This window comes from Barbus barbus, assembly GCF_936440315.1.
Source record: "Barbus barbus genome assembly, chromosome: 1".
Taxonomy (NCBI): Eukaryota; Metazoa; Chordata; class Actinopteri; order Cypriniformes; family Cyprinidae; genus Barbus; species Barbus barbus.
In genome coordinates this window covers 41,313,447-41,337,555 of record NC_136729.1, presented here as the reverse complement: position 1 = coordinate 41,337,555, position 24,109 = coordinate 41,313,447, and the positions used below count along the sequence as shown (strand labels likewise).

The window sequence follows — 24,109 nt, the reverse complement described above, 5'->3', positions numbered from 1 at the left end:
GGAAAATTTCAACCATACCAACTGCCTCAGCCAATGACCTCAAGGACTTGCATAGAAAATGGTCTGTGATTGTTTTTCAGGTCTTAACCTTATATTGCTTAAACAGGACAGTAAGCTCATTCAAAATAACCATGAGAAATAAGAAACTAAAAGGCCTTTGGGTGCCAAGCCATTACAGATGCATGCATGTACCAGCAAGACCAAAATCAGTCATTCTTATGAACTACAAACCTATTAAACTCATCAGTATATCAGATATTTTGGGAGTCTATAGCCTTCAAAACCAAATGCAAAATTTGGTATACTTATTTTCCTTGCATTTCTGCTCATAATTTTTTGAAGTGTTGCCTGGATATATATTCAGTGCACTAGTTTTCAATTTTCACCCCCACATTGTCTGCGATTTGAACAAAAAATGGCATTTAAACATCCTAAAGCTCTTATCTGATTTTCTCCACATTTGGGTGGGATAATTTTTATACACCAAACAATTACTGTGTAACGCTGGGATCCTCATTCCTGATGCTAGAGAGCCACTTACCTAAACTTCAGTTCTGCTGCTTCATCAGTTTGTCCCGTTAAATCCAGATGACACTGCATTATAGGCTTCTCTTATGCAAACTGCACCTATTTCAGTGTTCCATGAGAGCTGACCTGCTCAAACTTAGAAAGTAGAAAATGAAAATGAAACAGATGGTCTCTGATGCCAGAACAAATACATGAAAGCCATCGTTGGTCAGTCTGTACTTATCCTACAGCTTTTATTCAGTTTTCTTCACATTTGGGTCAGGGAATCTTGAAACTACTTCTTTAATTATCAAGCTTTGATATACCCAATACTTTGTGTAGCACAGATTCTGATTCCTGAGCCCAAAGAGCCACTTTCCTACAGCGTTTAGTTGTAACCGTGCCACAAACACCTGACAATAATTTTCCAGTTAAAATTATCTGTATAGAGCTTTTCACAAAACACATTATTTCAAAGCAGCTTTACAGAAAATTGTGATGTTAATTTCATAATATCTTCATGCCTTATAGTCACATTTAGCAGATTAGAGCTGGGCAATAATATACTTAATATATTATTATTATTATATATTATACTGCGCAATAAAGACAATCTCAAACAGATGAGACTCACTATACAGTATATATTACCCTACATGAGCATATTGTATGTGAATAATGTTGCATATACTATATATCCAAATTCATATACAGAGCAATGCGATAATATAGTTTACATTTTGACTATATATTAAATATACACAGCCGAGATTTGCAATGTAGTATATGTTGATTTACATAAGTGTATTGTATGCAGGTAAAGTCTGATATACTATATATATTCAACTTTTACTATACTGCAGGATGATCATATAGTTTTTGACTACCAAACTCAAAAACCCTGATTAGTGGATTCAATGCATTGAAATATAGTTCAAGCTAGATTCTGAAGGAAAGTGGCTCTCCAGTATGTGGATTGAGGAACCCCGGTGTTACGCATAAATTAATGTAAAAGCAGGGATGGCAATCATGAAGCGAGGCTGAATTTTATCACTTTGGTGTCCAGAAGTAAAATTTGGAAATGATCCTTAACACAATGCCCTGAGCCCATCTAAGCAGCTAGGTGACAGCGCCACCTACAGGACAATTACAGCTGTAAAATATGGAGACCAAAACGTCCAAGTTGAAAACTCCTGGCTCAGATTCAGACAAAGTCAAAAACCTTTATTATTTTCAAGGAAGTTAGGCCAAGTGGTATTGCCAAGACCATGCCTTAAGGGACTCTTTATAGCTCTATGACCCCCCCCAAAGAAAAGGTACTCAGCTTTACAATGAGCATCACATTGGCTTACTTGGCCACAATATTGCTGCTTCAATTTTTACCCAATAATATCGCAAGACTACAACACTACTAGGCAATCATCCTGTGGTACGTTTCTGTAGTAAAATGGCCAAATCTCCCTCAGTGGAAGCATGTTGGTATAAGAGGGTTGTAAATTACATTTCACACACAAGTGGAGTAATAACCTCTGCTAATCAATCGATTAGAGATTGTTATTATTGTCAGACCTGTGTCAATTACTTCGCCAGATTAATGTCAGTTACACAAGTAGAAAGCTGTTAGTTTTTTTAATCACGTTAACATGCAGTATGTAATTGCTGTAAATGGCCCATTCAATCAGCAGCTTTCTCCAAAAATAATTTCTCAGAGAAGCTACTCTTACAAATGTGGCATCTGAGGACTACTCCACTGTTTTTGAACCTTATCGTGTTGTTTTATTTGATGTTTGAATTATCACAGCTTCCCTCTTTCCTCCAGGGTTCCCTTACAGATTTACTCACTCTTCAATTTATTTAAAAGAAAGCGATTGTAACATACTGCACGTTAGTTTGCTTATTGTGCCCAAGAGCATGATCAATGCAAGTCCACATCACGCTAATAATAAACTACTTCAAACCACAGTTCAGGAGCTGCAATTTGAACCACACAACTTTACAAATGAATATTCGTTGGAACTACAGATTCGAAAAACAGAATCGTAGAACTATGTTAGCAATGACAAACTGAAACCATAGATGGCTAACAATGCTTTTGGGAAAGTGGAGAAACTCCACCAATAACAAATTACCGGAAATGGCGAATCGATCAAAAAATATATCAGATTTAAAGCCGTTTTTTTTTTAATGCTGTGTATACTGATGTTGTGTACATCAACCAAATGCTTGAAACCTCCTCAAATCATGCTCCAATGACTTACAGTGCTTGTAACAATATCTTTATCCAGATCGAACACCAAGTGCATTTCTTTTGGAGCCTAAAACATTATCATTACAAGCAGCAAATGATTGCCACACACTATTATTGAAGCCCTCTGAACACCAACCATTATAGGAGAAGTCACCGTCCAGGTAACAATGTTCCAATTCTTAAATAGTTTTCAACTGAGTTAAAAAATTTGCAGTCTGATACAGAAGGCTAAGAGACCTGAACAATATGAAAGTGCTAGTCATTAATTTACAGAGATCAGGCATCACATAGTGCTATGACAAGTATCCAATATGCTACATTTGAATACACGTTGACACCTTACAAATGCCTCTGGTTGTTTGACCAGGCAACTTAAAAATCAAGTGCCTTGGCTAGTTATGTACAATATGAGATTTGTTTTTTGTTTTGTTTTGTTTTTTTGATGAAGAAAAACGTTGACACACTACTGCCAGAGGTATAATCTTGAAAAGGCCCTTTGGCCCATACAGTGACAATGATTTTGACATTATGTCTCAATTTCAATTCATTAGCCCCTGTAGTATGTGTGTGGGAGCTGCTGTTATGGTATCCCTCTTATTTTTGGATTCCATTGGACAAAATTGTTCAGAGCTTTTTTTCTTGGTTTGTTTTCCCAGGCATTGGTTGCGTTTGGTTGCCTTCCCACATCTTCTGGTGCTGTTCAAATTTGATAAGTCAGATTGAAGAGTGAGAGAGAAGAACCAGTTCTGGAACCACTACTTCAGGGAGCAACACAAGTGTTTTCATTTCACTACATTCAGTCACAGTTAGAAAGGGAAAGGGAAAGAGAGGACTCAATTCATCCCAGGGGCGCTGCCTCCAAAGTTGAAAACGGATGGCACCACCGGATCTGCAAACTTGTATCCTCCGTGCTTCTCAATCATCTTTGATTCTAAAAAAAACAATCGGAAACAAAACCAAAAGTGGGATAAATCAGCAGGCTGAACAATTGGATAACATTTTGGCAGCATATTAAGGCAACACTTATTTTTAATCTGAATAAATAAAAAAATGCATCTTTGTTTTTCTCTTAATGTTGATCTTCTGACCACACTGGTTCGGGTTCGGGTGTGCCAGAAGCGTGAATCTGTATTCAGAAAGCCACGCAAAGCAAACGACGCTGATTTTAAGTATGACCTAGACGCATGAATCAGTGATGGGATATTTTGCTAATAAAACGACTGTGCCAGAAGAACAGCATGCGAACTGTGTCTCTCGGCATTATCTCTGTAAGTGTGCATGATGTTTTACACATGTGCAGCAAGGTGATACATCAGTGTGGACTAGTAACTTTTGGAAAACGCTGTGGAAAACACTTTCTTCAAATATATCTAGATTAATCTGTACATAGCCTAAGTGTTTCTAGCTTTTCACAGACTAGTATGTTTTACGTCGAATGTTTGCCAGAAATATCCAAAATTAAATAGTAGTACGTCAAGGGGGAGAAGTAAGTGCTGCGCAATCAATTACTCAACCAGCTTTTTTGCCTCACCATGTGCTGCTCGTCGCTGATCTGCGAGTGTTGCAATATCCTGAAGTTGTTTTCTTTGTTCCTCATCGAGACACTGTGTGATCGCCTGGTACCATGCTGGGTCACGGGCCTGGACATCTAAAGGAAAGAGAGCAGTCTGTCAGTAAAACACTCAAGTCGCTCATTTAATTCATACAATAGGTGAAATCCATACTCTGCATTATGGCTTTGAAGATCTGGTATTCATCAACAAGGTTGTCCTCGTCATCCACTGAGGTTGTGTAACTTTCAAGAGCGGTCTCCTCTGCGTCATCCTCCTCCCAGTCTTCATCGTCACCATCCTCTCCTGCTTGTTTAGCTAGCATTTCAAGGTATTCCTGGCCTTCATCATCTATGTCGTCTTCATCACTGCCTAACTCGGCTGCATGGATACACGAGTCACATGTCAAAATTACAGTTCATTACTTTGAGACAACAGCAGGATATAGAGCAACTTCAATCAAATATACCAATTCACTTGATTCGACACACCATGTTGAAAGTAAAAAATTAACTGGAAGAAATACAAGCTTGACTATTTGATCCAACTCCAAATTGGATTTAATTTCATAATTGATGCATTTCAAAATTAACCAATTTTCCAGTCTATTACTATGAAGCTGCTTTCAAACAAACTGTATTGTATATAGATATAAGATCTCACTAATGTTTGATTTGTTTATTTTTTGTATTTGTTCTACGTATTTAAAAAAAATGGTACACAGTAACCCTAATAAAAAAAATGCAATGTATAATTAAATGACTAAATATTAATGCAACCAATATCTATTGGCGCTTTTCCACTCTCTCTCGTGTCACAAGTTCACAGTGATGATTTTCACTGGCCAATAAGTGATCAGCAGAGTTTACACGTCACGTTTTGACAACGGTACTGTTCACTTGGAACCTCAGCCGAGGTGGTGCTGAAAAAAAGTACCATGTACTGTATCCAGTGGAAACCCCCCCCAAAGTGAACCGTACCATGCAGTGGAAAAGCACCAAAAAAATAATCATTTCAGAAGACTGAAATACTGCCGCTACATAGATAAGACTTTTTGGTTTGGTAAAGCTCATTTACCACTCTCCTCTTCCTCCTCTCCATCCCCTTCTTCCTCATCATCATCATTTTCATGTTCAGCCCTGCAGGCATAGGCCCTCTTCAGGCCGTTAAACAGGAGAATGGCTGCAGGGAGGAGCTGTCCTGCGACCTGATTGACAGCCTGTGGCCTCTGATCAAGATCCATTAGAGCGCACAGTCCCAACACGCACATCTTTCGATCGTGAAGCCTGCAAACAACGCAGATCGCATGTTACAATGACCGGTACTTTTGTCCTGAGAAATGTCTGAGCTCTTTAATGTCAGAAAATGGTATGAAGTGTGTACCCAAGGAAGCAGTCAATGTCTTTGAGCCATTGGGAGATGAAGTGGTTTGTGATGGGCTCGGTGTTGTTGGGGAAGCGCAGATTCTCCAGTGTGTTGAGGAGCAGAGGAGGGCTGTAATAGAGGGCGGCAATGGCCACCTGCAGACACATGGTCCTCAACTCACTGGTCTTCACTTCACGCGTCAAACGCTCCAAAGCAGTCGTTACAAACAAGGGCACCACCTGCAGGAACAGGCACCAAGATGAACCTTTTCATTATTGCCAACACAGAAATTTGCATTTTAACACTTCCAGTTCCGATTTTATGAAGTCAATGGGTTTTTTTGAATGGGTTTTTGGTTAAATGTCTGAAATAAGGTCTGTGGTGCACATTGTAAAATGGACAATGTTCAGGAAACACACCTGGTCAATACCACGACCTTTGCACTGTAGAATGACGACCTCCAACAGCTTGGCCGCATGGCATTCTGGGTCCTCCCCTGGGTCTCCTGACAAAATCTGAGCACACAGTCATATCATCACAGTTTCTTCAAGTTAAAAGTAGTTAGAAACTTTACGGTAGCACTTTGTTTTACAGTGCTATTCTAAATGTATGTACTATGTACATACTAACCATGAAGCAAACACTAATCCTAAAGTTAACCCATATTAAGTAGTGACCTTATATTACTCACTACTTTATACATTGTTTTAAAAAAAGTGGCACTGAATTCACTTTTGGTTTGCATTGAAGTAGATGTACCTTTTTGCACATACTGTAGATTATTTCAAGGTATTTGGTGTCAGACAGGAGTGTGTCTGTGTCAACTGTGATGTAGTTATGGAGAAGTGGCATCATATCTGAAATAAAAAGGGTACGCAAGGAATTATTTTAATATCTATCAGTTGAAGTAAACAACTATTAAAATTTTTCAAATTTGTGCAATCATCTGGCATCGTTTACAATTTAAAAAGGAAGTTAATCAAGTGAACATGAGTTAAAGTAAATGCCAGACACTGCACTACCTGTGAAATAGTCAAATCCGTCTTGTTGGAAGACCTCATAGACCAGAGGGAGCAGCTGCCACATCTGAGGGGACACCTGCTGACACGTCAGACTGTGGGCCAGAGACAGGATCTCCTCGTAGAACTCTGGGGAAAAATAACCCAAAACAATCAATACAAAACCAAAAAGTCACAAAACAGGTTTTTCCATTAGTGTGGGGAACTTACCAAGGACATGCTGCTGGAGGACTGTGCCGATCACCTGCAGACAGATGCCCTCTAACTGCTGAGTAATCTGAAACCAATCAATCAGCAATGTTATTGCACAGTGGCATCTCTCCATACAATGTCAAAATCACAAATGCTTGGCGATAGCAAAGTAAGAAAATACTGAAGAGAATGTTTAATGTGCTATCTGAAAGTGTGCTTGTCCTATGTCTCTCCAAACTCCACATGGTTTGATATCTTCTAAAAATAAATGACATTCATACATTTTTAAACAAGCATTCAGTTCAAATTCATTGCAAAGGGATTAGCATGAAACTGCATACAGTGCAAAGAAAGCGTGTAAAATATAAATGTATATAGATTTCCACAAGGCTATTTAAAGATGTCCTCTAGCCAGTGAGGCACTTTGTCAGAAGTTGGCGCACATGTTTTTTTTTTCGTGTTTGTGGGCAGCTGGAAGTAATTCAGCAGGGTGCTACAGGCTAGAGAGACAGGAAGAACTCCACAGTCCATGTTTCTATTTTCTCACCTCTTTATGATCCTCCACTACACTCAGCAGTGTGTCAATGGTGTTAAGGATGCCCATGGCGGTCACTGCTTTATCATCACCTCCTTCCTCATCAGGCCCTGTCTGGATCACCTGGTTGAAGGTCATGGCCTGGGAGAGAGGAATCAAGCAGGAATGTTTACTTCCGAGATGCTTCACTAAAGCTCTTTGTGCAAATTATTGCAGCCCTATAAAGCCTACAGCATAGTATTTTATATATTTCTAAGGCCTCTAAATAATATCGAAACATTGCTAGAAAACCTGTTGTACAGTCTACTACTTGCCTTGTTGTCTGATTGATAGTTTATACTTTAGCAAGTAAACAGTCTTTTGGTATAATTCTAAAAACGTCCACCTTTGCTGGGAAATCTTTACTGATTTTCACAAATTAAACAAGATCACATTTTATATCATTAGCAATATTTCAAGATGAACACTTATTGAACTTTTACTTGATTATTCATACCTCATTTTTAGAAAAATCATGTTAAAATGTATCAAATGACAAAACAATTTTTTTGAAGAAATGTTAATTTGTCTATCTCCCGATCATTGTATTATATTGCATTATATGTTTCCCCCATTATAAAAACTATAGAACTATGATAATAAAATGAAGCATTTAAATATCATCTTACTAAGACATTATTGGGACATATAGTGACAACTGATATTTATATGCAGTTTAATATGTGCAGTTTGTTTATTATATGTAGTTTTTTTCCTCAAGTATGAGCTCTATATTCTTCTTTATTGTATTTTCTTTTATCAAATATGATACCAACTAAATTACACATATGCATACTTTTTTTAAGATTGTGTCTAACGGTTCAATAAACTCTTCCATTTCCAAAATAAAATTTTTAGGACTGTTATTTCATGTGTCAGGCTTTATAGGGTGACATTAATATTTAAATGGCTATTACCAAATGCTGGGTCATCTCTACAGCGATTGGTGTGACCTCCTCACTGTACTCGCAGATCATCTTCTGGATGACGTTAGTAAGATCGTCATTCTCTGTCACACGCACAATGTGGAGGAGGGCCTGCATCACGGGCCGGATGTGGGGGGTGATGTAATCTTTGGCTGATAGGAAAACCAAACAAAGCCATCTCAAATTCAGCTAATGCAAGAGGAAGGCATTAAACAGAAAAAGAGACACATGAGTGAAATCTTACCTTTCTCCTGATTGCTGATGAGGACCTGGAGAGCGATGGCAGCCTCCACTTTAACAGGCATCTCGTTGTCGTTGATCAGACACAGGCGGGTGAGCTCGAGGGCTGTCTGCAAGTTCTGGTCATTCTTGAACTTGACCTCGCAAAAGTAATGAAGAACCCAGCAAGCCTAGAGGCAGAATTACTATGAACTAAGACAAGTCGACACTTTGCAGCACTCAAGCCATTGCTTTTATCTAGGTTGAATTATTCTTTAATAAGACTGACTACAACGAGCACATCTCTCACCCTGGCTCTCATGTAGCCCAGCTCGCTGCGGAACAGAGGGAAGACATGATTCTGCAACATGAACTCCATTTGGTCTTTGTAGATCTTCCTCTAATTGAAGAAAACAAAATCATCAGTACAACTAATCAGGATGTTAAATCCTAGAATGCTGCTTTTAAATATTCAAGCAATAATAGACTATTTAAGCACAAGAAAATGCACAAGAACTTGAAAGGACAAATACACAAAATGTCAAAAAGCCTGTCTTGGCGAGTCCCTTCAAACATGCATGTCTTAAGTGAATAAAAACAACTAAGAAAGAAAACGGGATGTGTATCATTACACTGGATTGTGAATTTGGTCTTAAAGTGACAGCAGCCCAATATATTTGCTGCCACCTGTACCAATCAATCAATCATTCAATTTCTGCACCTGAATAACACTGTTAGAACTATCTGAAAACGTGAACTTTTTTTTTTAACTGTACTTTTGTGCTACTGCTTGTAAATTGTTTGTTTTTTTTGGTAATTTTATTATTGACTATTCACTTCTCTTCACTATTAGTTGGGCAAGTAGTTTTTGCTGTGGTACAGAAATTTTAAATTAAAATAAGTGATGTCATAACCTCATTACTTCGTATACGAGTTAAAACAGCTAAGTTTTCTATGATATTAAATGTTTTTTCATTAATTGCATTATTATATCTTAATAAAATCACCTTGAGAAGAATCTCAGCCAGCGAGCCGATCATATGAAGAGCACCGTCTTTTTTCCTGGGGTCACACGCCGGGTCTGTGAGTATCTGATAACAGAAGCCCATGGACTTCTGCAACACCTGTTATACAACAAACGTGGTTAACGTAAAATTCTAAATACCACAAGACCTCATGATTCATGTCATGTGTAGGTTTTGTAGGAGAGTATGGAGGCTGGCCAGTGGTGGATGGTCGTTTAGACGTCACTGGGCCAGTACTATGATCTCCAGTGAATCTGTGGCTGTGAGTGTGGCGTGAGAACCGTCTCACAGCCTGCAAGACACAGACTGGAGACGGCACTAAACGCAGATGGACACTACGCACACCGTCCACCCACAGCCAATTGATGGTCACTTTCAAAACTGAAACTCAAACTCCCACGGTGCTTACACACCTGACAAAGCTCTATCAGAGCATGTGCACGAATACGCAAGATCCAGTTTAAAGGTGGGACAGTTTCAAACCGAGAGTAGTAAATAGGGTTGTGCTGACAGACGATAGTATCATGTATCGCCGATAGTGAGAGATATCGCCTGTGGCTGATGCCTTTGACAATGACGAGACGATTATTATTATTATGCTAGTAATTTTAATTAATATTAGGGCTTATTTGTTGCATTATATTTCTTTCCAAGTTTTTACAGTGTTGCACGTTATAACCAATCACACACAATTATGCAGAGCTTACAAATGCAATGGCCAATCAGAGGTGTTTAGATGAGTCATCGCTGAAACAGCGGAATTTACAATGCTTCTATTAATTTGTTCTGTTAAATACAAATTCAGTCATATTAAAAACATTAGACTGCTTTTAGCCTTATGCTAGAGTTGGTTCACTTTCCAGCAATGAAACTAAATAATTAAATTAGCATGACAATGTCGTGTATCGGCGATCTCACAGGCTGACGATAGGACAATATGAAAATTGAGCATATTGTCCACCACTAGTAATAACCCTATACTGGTGTGGAATCAAGTAATTCCTACCAATTAGGCTATAACCAGGGCTGCAACCACTAATCGATGAAACCCGACAACGAATCGACTCGATCGCGTCCGTGAGTGAAAACATCTGTCAGTCTTAATGCGCGTGCTTCAAGTAAGAGGATATGAATATTCACCTCTCGTCCTGAAGGTGTCACCATCTTTCGAATTGCTCCACTAAAAAAAAACAACTGTGTGCACCCTATTATTAATGTAGATGTGTATTTCAGTAATAAACTTAAGTAGGAGAGTTTCAGTTACCAGCATTTATATCAAAATATGGATCCCATGTCTGCAAAACTAACATTTTAAAAGAAATATTGATAGCTAATCGATATCGAATCGAAACCATAAAAAATAAGAATCGAATCGCAGAATTGGTCACAATACCCAGCCCTATTAATCTCTTATCAAAATAACTGTTAGCTGCAGCCCTAATAAAAACTATAATTTTTATAATAAATAAGACAGCTCTTTGAGATTACGGAGCAGCTCTTTCCACCTGGCGTCAGAAACATCCAACAGTTCTGTGGAAGGAGCTACAGGGTGCTGATTGGATACATGAGGGTTGGCAGTAAGAGATACACAAAACTCAGCCAAACACAGTCACATCATAGGCCTCATCATGCCAGATGGCGCCTCCAAACACCCACCTCCTTCCTTTTGTTGCAAGCAGTGAAGAGAAGCGTCTGAGCTGCAGTGGTGGGGGAGATGAAGTCTTCAAAAACATCTAAGAGGAAGCAGAGAGAGAATGAGCAGATCTATTTGGTTTTGGTCTTCTGCTCAAAGAAACTTTTGGTAGTTCAGACAAATAAGGTGACGCTCTAACCAAATTTCATGCGGATGTACTCGTAAGGGTCTTCCTGCCAGAGCTCTTCATCGCTGTCTGTGTAGCACATGAGGGGAAACACCACGTCCTGAATAATTCCCTGAAACCAGAAACATTCAAGTTGTATACCAAGAACTTGGATTAGGTGTGGGACAACATGAGGCAGTGTTTTACAGTAATTTCACACTGGTTACAGAGGTTTTCAGTTAAGAATGGACTTGCAGTAAAATCAAACTCATTCAGTTTTGGAACAACTTGAGGGTTAATAAATGATGAAAACTGCCATTTTTGAGTAAACTATCCCTGACCTTTATTATCTCTAAGTACATTTTACTTCATTTGGCAATACTAGTTTCCCCAAAGTTGGCAATTAAATGGAAATTTCTATTTTCTAAATGCATGTTATTGATCTTATTGTTAATGATTAATCCATTTGATTCTTTTTATTATTTTTTTTGAGCTTGTAGGAGCTTGTCATAACTCAACCTTCCAGTAAAAAGTTAGACTTCTCTCTACCGAAATATGCTGGACTTCACCAATCCACTTAAACCCCACACCCTTTTTACAATTTACTGCAAAAGCTCTTTTAAATCTTCCTATATCTATTCACAATTCCCTTTTTCAAAATGCATGAAAGAAAATGTGCATGTGTCACTACTTGCATTACATTGCAACTTTATTATATTCTTTCCCTAATACTTCATTAAAATCTCCTTATGAAAACATGTATAACAACATCTACATACTTGGATGTGTGGCTTTAGGTTCTTCCAGGTGACGGCGTGTGCGATTCCCTGGTTGATGTAATTTAGTGTCTGCTGCAAGACTCTGGGAGCCACGTATTGCTTTTCCTTATACTGATACAACACCTTCAACAGTACCTATCAGAATCAAACAATCAAAGGTCATCAGTTATCTCAACACACGTCATGTCAACAACCCACAGAAATATTTACCAAAGTCTCCTGTTTACCTGCTGCGCAGCCACGGCATAACCCTTGAGGAAAAGCTCTGCAAACTCTGTGTACTCTTTGGTTGTGTTGCCAGGGCTGCCATACCTTGGGGCAAAAACATGCATAAAAATACAGTAACAGTTTTAAACACCCAAGACTTTCAGCTGAAAATAACTACTCGACTGTTTCTAACTGCTCAGCGTGGGTCGGGATTCAAATGGACCATGAGTCATCTCTGAAAGCTTTATCTTTAGCGTTCCTGGGTGGAAGTGATGTTATGTTAGTACTGCACCTTTCGAAGAGTCGGGCGAGGATGTGAAGTGCCCACTTCTTGCATTTCCACCAGGGCAGCTCGGGTCTCTCATCTTCATCCACCTGAAGCGTCTCCTGCAAAGCCACACACACAAGCACTTGAGAAGATCAGAGCTACAAAACTGAACACTGCATACTATTAAAAAAATGCCATCGATTTATGATCTTTAAGTGGAGTTTATTGGATCTTGTAGGAGACTATGGAGGCTGGCCAGTGGTGGATGGTTGTTTAGACGTCACTGGGCCAGTACTATGATCTCCATTGGATCTGTGGCTGTGAGTGTGGCGTGAGAACTGTCTCACAGCCTGTAAGACACGGACCGGAGACGACACTAAACGCAGATGGACACTACGCACACCGTTCACTCACAGCCTATTGACAGACACTAAAAGACCATTAAAAACAACCCTGCCACTATACTAAACTCCCATGTGAGCCCGAACACAACATGGATTATAAACAGAGTGCATCCTTACTGGAGGAACATCTCGGTCCACGACAGTCTTCAGAATCTCCATCCACTCGGTCAGAATCTGGCGATTGATCAGTTCCAGAGGCAGGTTGTACTGTAAAAACAGACCAATCATGAGACCCAAACCACAAAAGCTTCATTGTGTAAAAGCTGTGAGCTTCTGTATCGGTATCAGAGGTGACGGTAATACCTGGAAAAGAGCGTAAAGGATCTTGAAGATCTGTTTCTGCACAAGAACAGAGTCGTTGGAGGCGTCCGGCAGCAGCTGTATGAATCGGTCCTTCAACATGGGCATAAAGATCTGCATGGCAGCAACCAATGGCTGGCGCTCCTCAGGCTTCTTATACCTTACAATAAAAAATAAAAAAAATTATTATATCCATACCTGCAAAAATCACAACAGGTCAAAAAGGTGACAGTTCGGAATATAAACCTTGTAGGGGGCTCTGGCGGAAAGAAAATGTTTGAGAATTTAACATGTAAATGAAGCGTTCTGGTGCACTCCGACAACAAAATAAAGGAAAAAGGCAACATATGCTTCAAGTAAAAAAGAAGCATATTTATACCACAAACCTTTTGGACAGTGCAACCCTCTTGTCATAGTTGTTCATACTTCTCTTTGTCAGCAGTGGAGTAATTTACTTTTGCAAATTGTAAAATGTTGACATTAGTGCGCGCACACTATCAACAAACTCCATCTTTTCATTGCAGAGAACACAGAAGCTGCATATGAAGTGGCATTAGATGTATTTAGATAGACTGTTTGATGAAGCTGAGGTGCCATAAATGCATTTACATCACAAAATTTCAAATGCATAACTTTTATAAGATTAATGTTTTAAATATTTTTGAACATACAAGTTAAAAATGTTGGGAAACATGCAATACTTTTAAATATGAAACCAAACCACCAGTAGATGATGGTAAATGGCGAGTCATTAGTAACGAGGCAAGTGACTACTGTCTTTATGAATGGGTTACTGAATCATTGACGCTTGATTCACTCAAAAACATGGATTCATTCAGTATCAGAACACCACTGTGTTGCTTGGAGACAGAAAACAGTTCTGCTGTGGCTTTGATTGAGACTTCGTCAGCGAAAACAGTCAATATTGTATTACAAATTGCAAACTTTGTGTTTGCTTAACTTCCATGCCGCCGACATGTTTACATGCGAATGTGAGCATTATGTGCCATCAAAACGGACCGGCTGTGAGATGAGGAATGTTCGATTTGAGGCAGCACCGCGCAGACCGATCGGACGTCAAAGTACCGCAAGAATGATTCGAAAGCATGTGGAGCCATCTGCTCTTTGTAGCTCTTGCAGTGCTTTGATGTCATACAGCGATCGGTCTGCGCATTGCTGAGAAAGGGACTTTGGCCAAACACACTACTGTCTATGAGCTTGCAATTTCTCTCTCTCTCTGCCCAATTTCCATTTTCGACTGCTACTCAACTGGTCGTTTTAGAACTGCGTCACTTGGCATCATGTTGATGCCTACATCTTCACCATAGAAACTCAATACATTGTCTAAACATATCTGATCTAAGCAACTGCAAAATATCAAATCAGACACACTGTGCCAAAGCCTGGCTTCTCAAATCCATTCAGAAATCATGCTCGGTTTGAACACCACCTGTGAGTGTTTCATGGCTCTCTTACTCGTAATTCTTGACCAGCTGGTAGAGGCACAGCAGGATGCCCAGCCAGCAGCCACTGTTATCAGACTGCAGGTAAAAGCCGATCTTGTCCACGATAGCCGTCCATCTAGCAGGGTAGTCATGCTTGATCATGTGGTGAATGCAAGTTGTGAGTTGCACTCTATGAAAGTGAAGAAAAGAAAAGGTTATAAAAGAAAGTGACCCCCCCCCCCATGTGTATATGTACCGCTGTGTTACCTGAGGCGCTCTGGGGATTGGATGATGGCCTCCACTATGTGTTCTCGAATGAACTGCCTGTCCTCTTCTGGGATGTTACGGGTAGGCCCTTCAGTGTTTGCATTATCTCCTTCACTCCAGTGCTGTGTGACCATGTTCTTCAGGTAGATCACACCTAAAAAAACAACAACATGAGGTAAGAGACAGCAGTACCAAAGGCTATGTTTGGATCAGGGTTAGAATTTGGCAATTTTTTAATTATTCAATCAAAATTACTAAAACCATTTAACCATCAAAATGGAATCCAGAAAAATTTAAACTAAAACATAAAATACTGGAATGTTAGCATAACGCTTTCTGCAGAGTACATAAATAGTATGAGTAGCATGAATGCCTTCCATTCTGAACACATTTGAAAACCTGTTGGCCTTGAAACCTAGCCCAGTTCACGCAAAGAAAGGATTAGGTTAACATGCTCTGTTTGAACGCCCATGTGATGTCAAGAAAGCCTGAGCTATGTCAGGCACTCAATGCAGCTGTGCATCTGTTGAAAAATCCCAGCAGCTGCATTTGAGGACTCTCCAGAGAGCAGTTTTCATATTTAGAAACTCAGCATCTGGAGCCTCGGTTTCTGCCTGTTGTAAAAAAGTCCTCACAGGCAGATAGACCACGTATGTAGAATACAGACCACAAACAGTTTTAGCACACAAAGTTGTCAACGTAAGCACTGAATATGTAACCAGCATTAGCTGACGGGGAGGATGAGTTAGACCGGAGACAATCAAACAGCAGACAGGTTCATAAAGCCGGAAACGAGTAATCCTGCCTGCTGCTGCTGAATCAGCAACTCTTCTCATGCCTCCCTCTATCCCAAATCTAATGGCGTGATCTGCAATTGGGCATGTGAACGCCAAACTGCCAAACAGTGGTCAGGTGATGGTTCATGTTAAGGGTTCATGATGCCAGAGCAAATCCAGCCACTTCAAAGTAGTACATTGAAGTCAGATGATATTGTAAAACCATAATATTTCAGATTTGTTTTTCCCCAAAGGGCTGTTAACCTCCTGACAGTTGTGTTCACAGTAACACGTGTTCCCTATGCAGTACATAAATCCTATGAAATCCACTGTAATGTTTCACAAATTCATGTGCTTTCCATTTTAATTATTCTAGATTACGTTTCAATGGATTGATTAAATATTAGTCATTAAAAAGCATGTCTAATCAACTGAACATCACCAATTACTAACTTAAATTTAACCATATAACAGAGTGAAACATTTAATTTTTTTCCAAATTCCAAATTTTTACTTTTTAACTATTTAACATACATTTATCCTCCTAAACAAGGGTATTTAAATTAAAACTTAATTTAATTAATCTAATCAATCTTTAAAATGTAATCAAATGAAAACGACAATTCCTTTAGAACAAAACATGGCATTGTTCGTCAAATAAATTGCTGTACAACAGGTTTATTGTATGAATTAAACAATTCCTTAAACTCTGAAGTTCGTTTTACTACACAGCAGTAATATATTTTTCGTAAAAGCTTAATTCATTTTGGCAGTTTTCAGTGAAGACCTTTGAGTGTGTGTATATTTGACAACAGTTTTCATTCAAATGAAACCGTGAAAGGCTAATGAAGTTACTCTCAGAACGGCTATGGAGATGGTGTTCACATGAAGTCCTCAGAAAACATAACATCAGACGACAATTTGATTAACTGTACAGCCCTACTCCTTGATTTTCATTCTTCTTTATAGTAAATAGTTTTAGTTTTAGGCCTCGTTTACACTAGTGCAATTTCATTAAAAAAAAAAAGTTTTAGAATGAAAATGATCCTTGTCTACACTGGCGTTTCCGCTTTGTTTCAGAAACGATCTCCGTCTACACTACACAACCGAAAACGCATGTCACATGACCATTCATTCAGGTACAACCATAGATATGTATAGGTAGATGCCCTATTATTAAGATGGCGGACACGTCTGCGTGCTTGGAGCAGTCGAATGGGGAATCTGCCCATACATATCTATGGGTACAACAATGAGCATGACGTTATTGTTTACATGGTCATCAAGGATACACATTGCGAATGTGGGTAGCCACGCCATTGTTTTCAAAAGTCTCCATTTTGCTCCATTTACACTGAAACGCAACCCCGGAGTTTTCAAACTAAATCTGGGTCTGCAGCGTTTTCCAAAGTCTCAGTTTTCTACCTCGAAAACGCCGGAGTAGTGTAAACAATAGGAGTAACTATAGCAAAAGTTATGCGTTTTAAAACGAAAACGCACGTGTGTAAACAGGGCCTTAGACTGGATGTTATTAAAGACTGGATGTCAGGATTCTGTCTGTCTTTTCCACATTCTGAAAATCATAGGGCTGCGAAAAAAAGTGATAACTAAAAGAAAAACAGCTCTCAGAAATAAACTGTACCCATCAAGATCTTTCAATTGCAAAGACACTATTTGAAGAATGCACTGCGAGTGCACCTCCTATCTCTTATGAACCACGTTTTTCTTGAAAATTGTCATTTGTAAAGTCACAAAAGACAGTCTGGCTATAGAACAAAAGACAGAAAGAGATGAAAAATTATCACGGAGCAGCACAGAGGCATTTCAAAAGCAAACATCCACCCACTCCAGGGCTGTACAGATTCAATTACACTTGTGTGCCACAATTACACAATTATCCTTTTGTGCCACAGTGTGTATTTGAAGAGTTAATATGCAAAAACAGTTAACTCAGTTTATAACAATTCTCAGAAATAATGTTTTTTCCTTGTGCATTCCAATTAATCTCAATCAAATGTTTGGTTAATTTGACTGGGTTAAAAATAACAAAAAAAACCCAGCTAACTAACAACGAAACAAAAACATGATTTTTGAAAATTTTCAAAAACAGAGTTCTCCGTTTTTGCAAATAAACTATTTGTATTTTCTACAGCAGGTCATCTAAAGCATAAATATATATGAATGTAGAGAAATTTTCAAGACCAAGTGTAACAACTACACCCTTGAAATTCCCTTGAATCTGTATTCAAACACACGGTGCACAGTGACAGAATGTCTCAGCTCTGTGTCAGCATATGACATCTGCTACTAAAGACGGAACAGGGACAGTCATAGATTGATAGAGGAGGAAGTTTGAGTGTGCAGTTCAACACCGGAATGTGTTAAATGGTATAACAGCAGCATTGAGAGTAACGCTGGTCTCTGCTGAGGAAAGGACGAGAATGTAGGTCTTAAAGGGCCATAACCGTACCTGCTTGCCGTACAGGCAAATCCAACTGATCAGTCATGGTCACCTGCAGTAGTGTAGACACAAAGTTCACCTGGGTATGGCCCTGTGGAGCAGAAAACAAATGTTAGAAATGCACAACGTAGCATTTGACTGAATCCAGATAATTTAAAGTACAGTTTGAGTTCTGGGTACTTCATAGATTAATTACCATTCAGGTTTAAAAGTGGATCAGGTTGCATGAAAATGAAGTTTGTGATCACTCCCAAATTACCCTGATAAATAACTTTCCAAATACAGCTGTTGTTCTTCAGTGGGCGACATGACACAGACTTTATATTAACTGAAAGGGTGAACTGTTTACAAAGAGACCTGTATTGCTCCACTGAATGAACCGAAACAACATTTCAGGGAAGTCCTTTCAAGTTCACTTCCAAATAAACACCACATCTACTTCTGGCCTCTGATACTGAACACCATAAACATACAAAATGCACTAGTCAGCGAAGACTTATGTGGAAAGAACCACTGACGCAGCTTGAAATGCCATGACAGCATTCTCACCCGACCACCAAAGCATCAGCACACAGGAATCCAGGCTTGCTGTCCACATGGGCCGCCTGGAGCCTGGCCAGATAGTGACTGTCACTTCAGGGGTTCACAACCTTTTGGACTCATAAGCCCCCAAAACGTGTGACAAAGTTTGTGATAATTCCTAAATATAACCTTAACTCCTGTAATTAAATTTAGTATTTTGTCAAAAGAGCTCACAGTAGGCCCTAAGAAAAACTTTTATCTAGAAAAACATTTGATTAATTATTACTCGTTCCGCAATAAATAAATATAATATAGTTTTTTTTTGTTTAAGAACATCCTCGCTCGCTCTCATACATGAAAGTAAAAGCATAAAATTTCACACAACTGAAAAGAAAAAAGAAAGAAAAAGAGACTTCCATACAGGATGATGGGCTGGGCTCTCAGGGATTGTCCTTCCTCGTGTTCCTCAGGTAACATCTACTGTATACAGATTACCACTAAATGAGACTCGCTGGTCTCACACTACTAAACAAACTCAAGCACCTAGATACCACACAATAGAAGTTGTCTAACAACCTAATTAATATATATTCCTGTCAAACAAAGCAAATCAAGCACAAAATCAGACTCCGTGAAGGAAACTGCCAAGCCAGCTACCAAAACGGTCTGGTCTCAAACTAATACAAATCACAGAAGAGCAATAGCACTGGCTCGGTTATTACAACATTACTTTAGACAAGAACACTACATTTCAGTGAATAAGAAATTAAATCTTCATAGTTCACAACCCTGTTCTTGGAAAGTCAGTTTGCAACTTCTTTGTAATGAATTACATTTCATGACTATATTGCTTTAACTAGACAACTTTGCAGTAGAACTACCCTTACATCACACACTTCGGCTATAAGTTATTGTTATTTACACAAAAAGTACTGTGGTATTATGGTACAGCAATGGCATAATATGAAAGATGTACCAACGTACTTTTTGGGTTGGCACTTCAAAAAAATAACATGGGACAAAAAACATGTAAACAAAGTATTGCTATGTTAAAAACTTATGGAACAACTATTGATTGTCAAAAACCGTCTACTAAAAATAAGTTAACACTTAACTACAATAATGTTTTATTAAAATAAGTTAACATGAGCTTACAATAAACCGGTTTCACAGACAAGGTTTAAGGCTAGTCCCAGACTAAAATGCAAGTCTAAGCTGTTTCAACTGAAAGAAACTTGCACTGACTGATCTTAAAATAAATCAGTGCCTTTATTTTGGTCTCAAGACGCACACCAGTAATGTTTTTTTCTAAAGCACATTTATAAAAAAATTACTTAAATGTCCTAATTGAGCTATGGCCTAACCCTGATTTAGTCTGTGAAACCAGGCCTCTGTATTTATTCAAATTAATTTCAACATTTTTAAAACAATTTTCAAATCAAAAGTTCTGTTAACATCAATAAACGTTCTGAGAGCTAGTATGAATTAAGACAGTAACAGTAACAGACTAATACATCCTTTGTTACAACGAAATATAACTTACTGGCCACGTTAGCTACTACATTAACTAGTGCTAACAAATGAGATATTTCTCTAATTATCATTATATCATCATCCGCTGCACCACAGTACTTTTAAAACACTGACGCAGCGGGCCTAAAACTACTCAAATAGCGATTTAACACATTCGTGAGCATCGAAATCGGTCCTATAGTTGTTTAAATACGATCATCAGATATTCTGAAAGTTAAGTCGGTGAAAGGGTTTACGAAGAGAGTGAAATAACAACAAGCCTCCTGCCTCATGATGACACGTGAGACTAGCACCTAGCATCTCCCGCGCTAGCACATACCGCGCACTCCAAATAAACCGCTTTAACACACTCAGACACATCAGAATTAGACCTTAAAACATAGAGACGTATACAACCTCGTGTATTCTGATCACCTTTTTCAAAATCACGTTACATTTAAGCGCCGTACCGTCCGTTTAACGCAAGCCATTATCGCGGTGGCGTAGTACGCGGACACGAGCTGCTAGCGCGCGCAACACAATGTTAAAAACTATATGTTCTTCGGGCTTTGATGATTACTAGCTCATATTATGTGTTACTGAAGGGCTATACGCCAACAAAAATGTTTTCAGAGACACATTTTTAACGGGATTTATTAGCGGCTACAGCCTTCCTGCTGCGCAAGGCCCGAGGCGCACCGCCATCTGATCACTTTACCTCGTTCAGCTGTCTCTCTGCGGCCTCACGCAAATTTGCGTCCATGGTGCCCCGAAGGGCCTCGATCAAAGAGTTGAGATCCATCACAAAGTGGCGGTCTGGCACGGATTCGTCAGGCTCGGTGATCTATGAACTCCAGGGCGCTGCGCACATGGACGCTCGGTTCGTCGGCTACCGGCGCGAAAGGAAGAGCAGTGGAGATGGGCCGGGGGTAGATCAGCGCCAATTTCTCCAGCGAGTTTCCGGTCCCCGGTGAGACGTGTAGGGAGTTGTAGTTTTTTCCGTCGACGCTGCGTTAGCGTCCCTAGAGGTCCAAAAATACCTCATGCGACACAAAAACAAATGTTACCATGGTGACTGAGGTTGTGTGTACACAATAACAGTTTCTTGTATGCATTGTGTTTCTTATTTCTATCATAAATGTGTTAATGTACTGGAAAGCACGTATACAAATATCCCACAAAACATCTCTAGCATTAGCTTTGGTCAAAAGTGTTAAATTAGGGGTGGATTATGACAGAAAAAGTATGTTTGTTCATTAAACTTCTTGCAGGCTATTTACATATTTTTCACTCTTCACTAGAAAAATACATAGTTTTTTTGGAATTTGTATAAACCTCTTACATCTAATACATTTGTATAGACATTTAGATTTTTCAGTGGACTGCTATTATATTTATGAATTAATGGATGCTTCTTGAACCTCTCTACAAATTGACATTAACTTCATGTTTGTAGAACTTACCACAAGAAAAATCCACACGATAAAACTTTAGCCTGTGGCCCATTATTGTACTTTTAGGAACCAGACATTATTCCTGGAATTGTGAAATGCTAACTTATGAGGCATAAGCCTTCATTAGACATGCACTTGTACACTTCATCTGAGCCTTTGTCATGTGCCTTTCCTCTTCTGAAGTTGCTTCCCCTTGTGCTGTTGCCTGTGAGTTTATCAGAATCAGAATGAGCTTTATTGGCCAGGTATGTTTACTCAAACAAGGAATTTGTTGTAGTGCAACAGGACAGGACACAGATAATAAAAGAATACTATGTGCGAATTTGAAATGAAAAAATAAGTATGTGTGGTGAATCAATAATGCGACAGAGACCCCTGTAATTTTGTAAAGTTGCCGTGTTTCTAGACAGCGTGGGTCCTCCAAAGCTTTCAGTGTCGTGTCTCTTTTTGGTCCTGTACCTGTATGGTTCAAAGGTAGCCAAGAACTCATTTTTGGGGAATTTTTCTTGGCTTTGTGTATGAATTTCTTTGTTGTGTGTGGGGTTATGGTTTGCATTGTGTACGATGGGCACACTTTTTTAATTTCATACTATAGTTCCATCAGGTGGAGGATGAAATGATGTTTGATATTTTGAGCAAATTTTAGAACACACACTGTTTTCATTTGTCGTGTAATGAGGCACAAGTATTTTGTGTGTGTGTGTGTGTGTGTGTGTGTGAGTGTTCAGAAAGACTTAAAAGTGTATGATTCTCAGACATTTATTGGATGGTGTCCAGTTTTTTCTCTGTAACCATTTTCAAAGTTGACAAGTTTATAGTTTTAAAATATGTTTTAAATATTATATGACTTTATATGTTATATGATTTTAAAAGCTGTGTAGTAAAGCTCTGAAGCCTAAATCTGTTTTTGCTTTATATGATGAAGAGGTTTAATTTAGGCTTTTATTCACATCTAAACACTGATCAACACATACACAGAGCTCATTAAAAATAGTAAGTCAATTACGCAAATCTGTAGCATGATTTCCCTGTGTGCCAGGAGCCTGAAATTGGAGCATTTTTGTGAGAATGTGTCCCGCTCAGAGTGCACCAAGTTTCATTGAGCTGCAGCAATCCTGGCCTTTATTAGGCCCAAAAATACTCTTTGAACCATTATTTTCTCTTTGGAGAGAAAAGCTCTGTGTTCACTCCTGTAAAGTCCCTTCATCTCGAGACAGGGGGCTGAAGCACAAGGATCCGGTGGCTTTTGGATGATTACCCACTGCGCAATGTGACGTCGTAGTGACGTCTTTTCCATGTCATTTTGGACGTCCAATTTCCGTCCATTGATGGGGTTGTTTTGTAACGCCAGGCGACGTCTTTTTTCGACGTCTACCGCACGTCTAATGTGTATATCACAACTGCCATAGACGTCCAAATGACATCCAAAAAAAATAAGCCAGATTAGGTCAAATGTTGAACGTCAAAATGACGTCCAAGTTGGGTCATGGTTGGACATCCAAATAGTAGACCTAGTTTGGACGTCGAATAGATGTCCAGAATTGGTCATGGACCGACGGACCCAATATAGACATGATCTGCACGTCTATCCGACGTCCAATGTTGTTAGGTTTAGGTTTGAGGTCGGGATGTAAAAGGTTTCATTGGATTCCAAATAAGCACTTTTATTTCCAAGATGTCCATGTGTAGTAGGCTGCGGGCACAGCTCCGGAGTTGCTGGTTAGAATCTATGCATAAATGGCACGCCAAAAACTCCAAAAAGCCCATTGGTAGCCCATGCCCCCTATTCTATAGTAGCTAAGTTGCTAAAAGCCTTGAGCAGGGTGGTCCTGAGATGTTGGCAGGGGCTTAGTTTAAAGTTGATTCAGCTTTCAAGAAGCCCATGATTTCCCAATAGATACCCACAAAAATTCACCTTGGCAGATAAACCCAATGTATCTGGTACATGTTATGAATTTAGTCAGGTAAAAATGTTGTACATTTTATCAATTTTCCAAAAAGTCAATTCATACTAATCCTTTTTCTAGATGGGACTTGAAAACTTTGGAAACCCCAGTCTTAAAGCCTGTTCACAGCAGTTCAAAAGCATATTAAATCTTTAGTTATAGTTACCGTCCTTGGTGTGATCGGCCTTTTAGTCAGTGTTTATGACAATAAGAATGAGTCAAACTTCATGGAAAAGTAGCTATGCAAAAACCACAGCACATGGGGGTATTTACTTTTGGATGTGTCTATTTAAATAGGCTAATAAAGTCTATTTTCACTAACTCTACCCACCATTGCTCAGATA

General features: G+C 39.1%; 1 protein-coding gene across 1 annotated transcript; it reads right to left on the bottom strand.

The window, feature by feature from the left end:
* Positions 1–1,712: 1,712 nt before the first annotated feature.
* Positions 1,713–21,426, bottom strand: LOC306845503 (importin-7-like). Its single transcript, XM_079378354.1, has 25 exons — positions 21,084–21,426; positions 18,341–18,422; positions 15,095–15,248; positions 14,859–15,017; positions 13,386–13,542; positions 13,200–13,289; positions 12,703–12,797; positions 12,431–12,515; positions 12,204–12,338; positions 11,458–11,557; positions 11,282–11,358; positions 9,608–9,724; positions 8,911–9,000; positions 8,626–8,791; positions 8,373–8,533; positions 7,429–7,557; positions 6,900–6,966; positions 6,693–6,818; positions 6,430–6,527; positions 6,090–6,185; positions 5,689–5,909; positions 5,383–5,591; positions 4,480–4,686; positions 4,287–4,403; positions 1,713–3,686 (listed from the first exon to the last, which is right to left on the bottom strand). Exons 1-25 carry the CDS (start codon positions 21,165–21,167, stop codon positions 3,589–3,591), a joined length of 3,120 nt encoding a protein of 1,039 aa, XP_079234480.1. The 5' UTR covers positions 21,168–21,426; the 3' UTR covers positions 1,713–3,588.
* Positions 21,427–24,109: the final 2,683 nt, after the last annotated feature.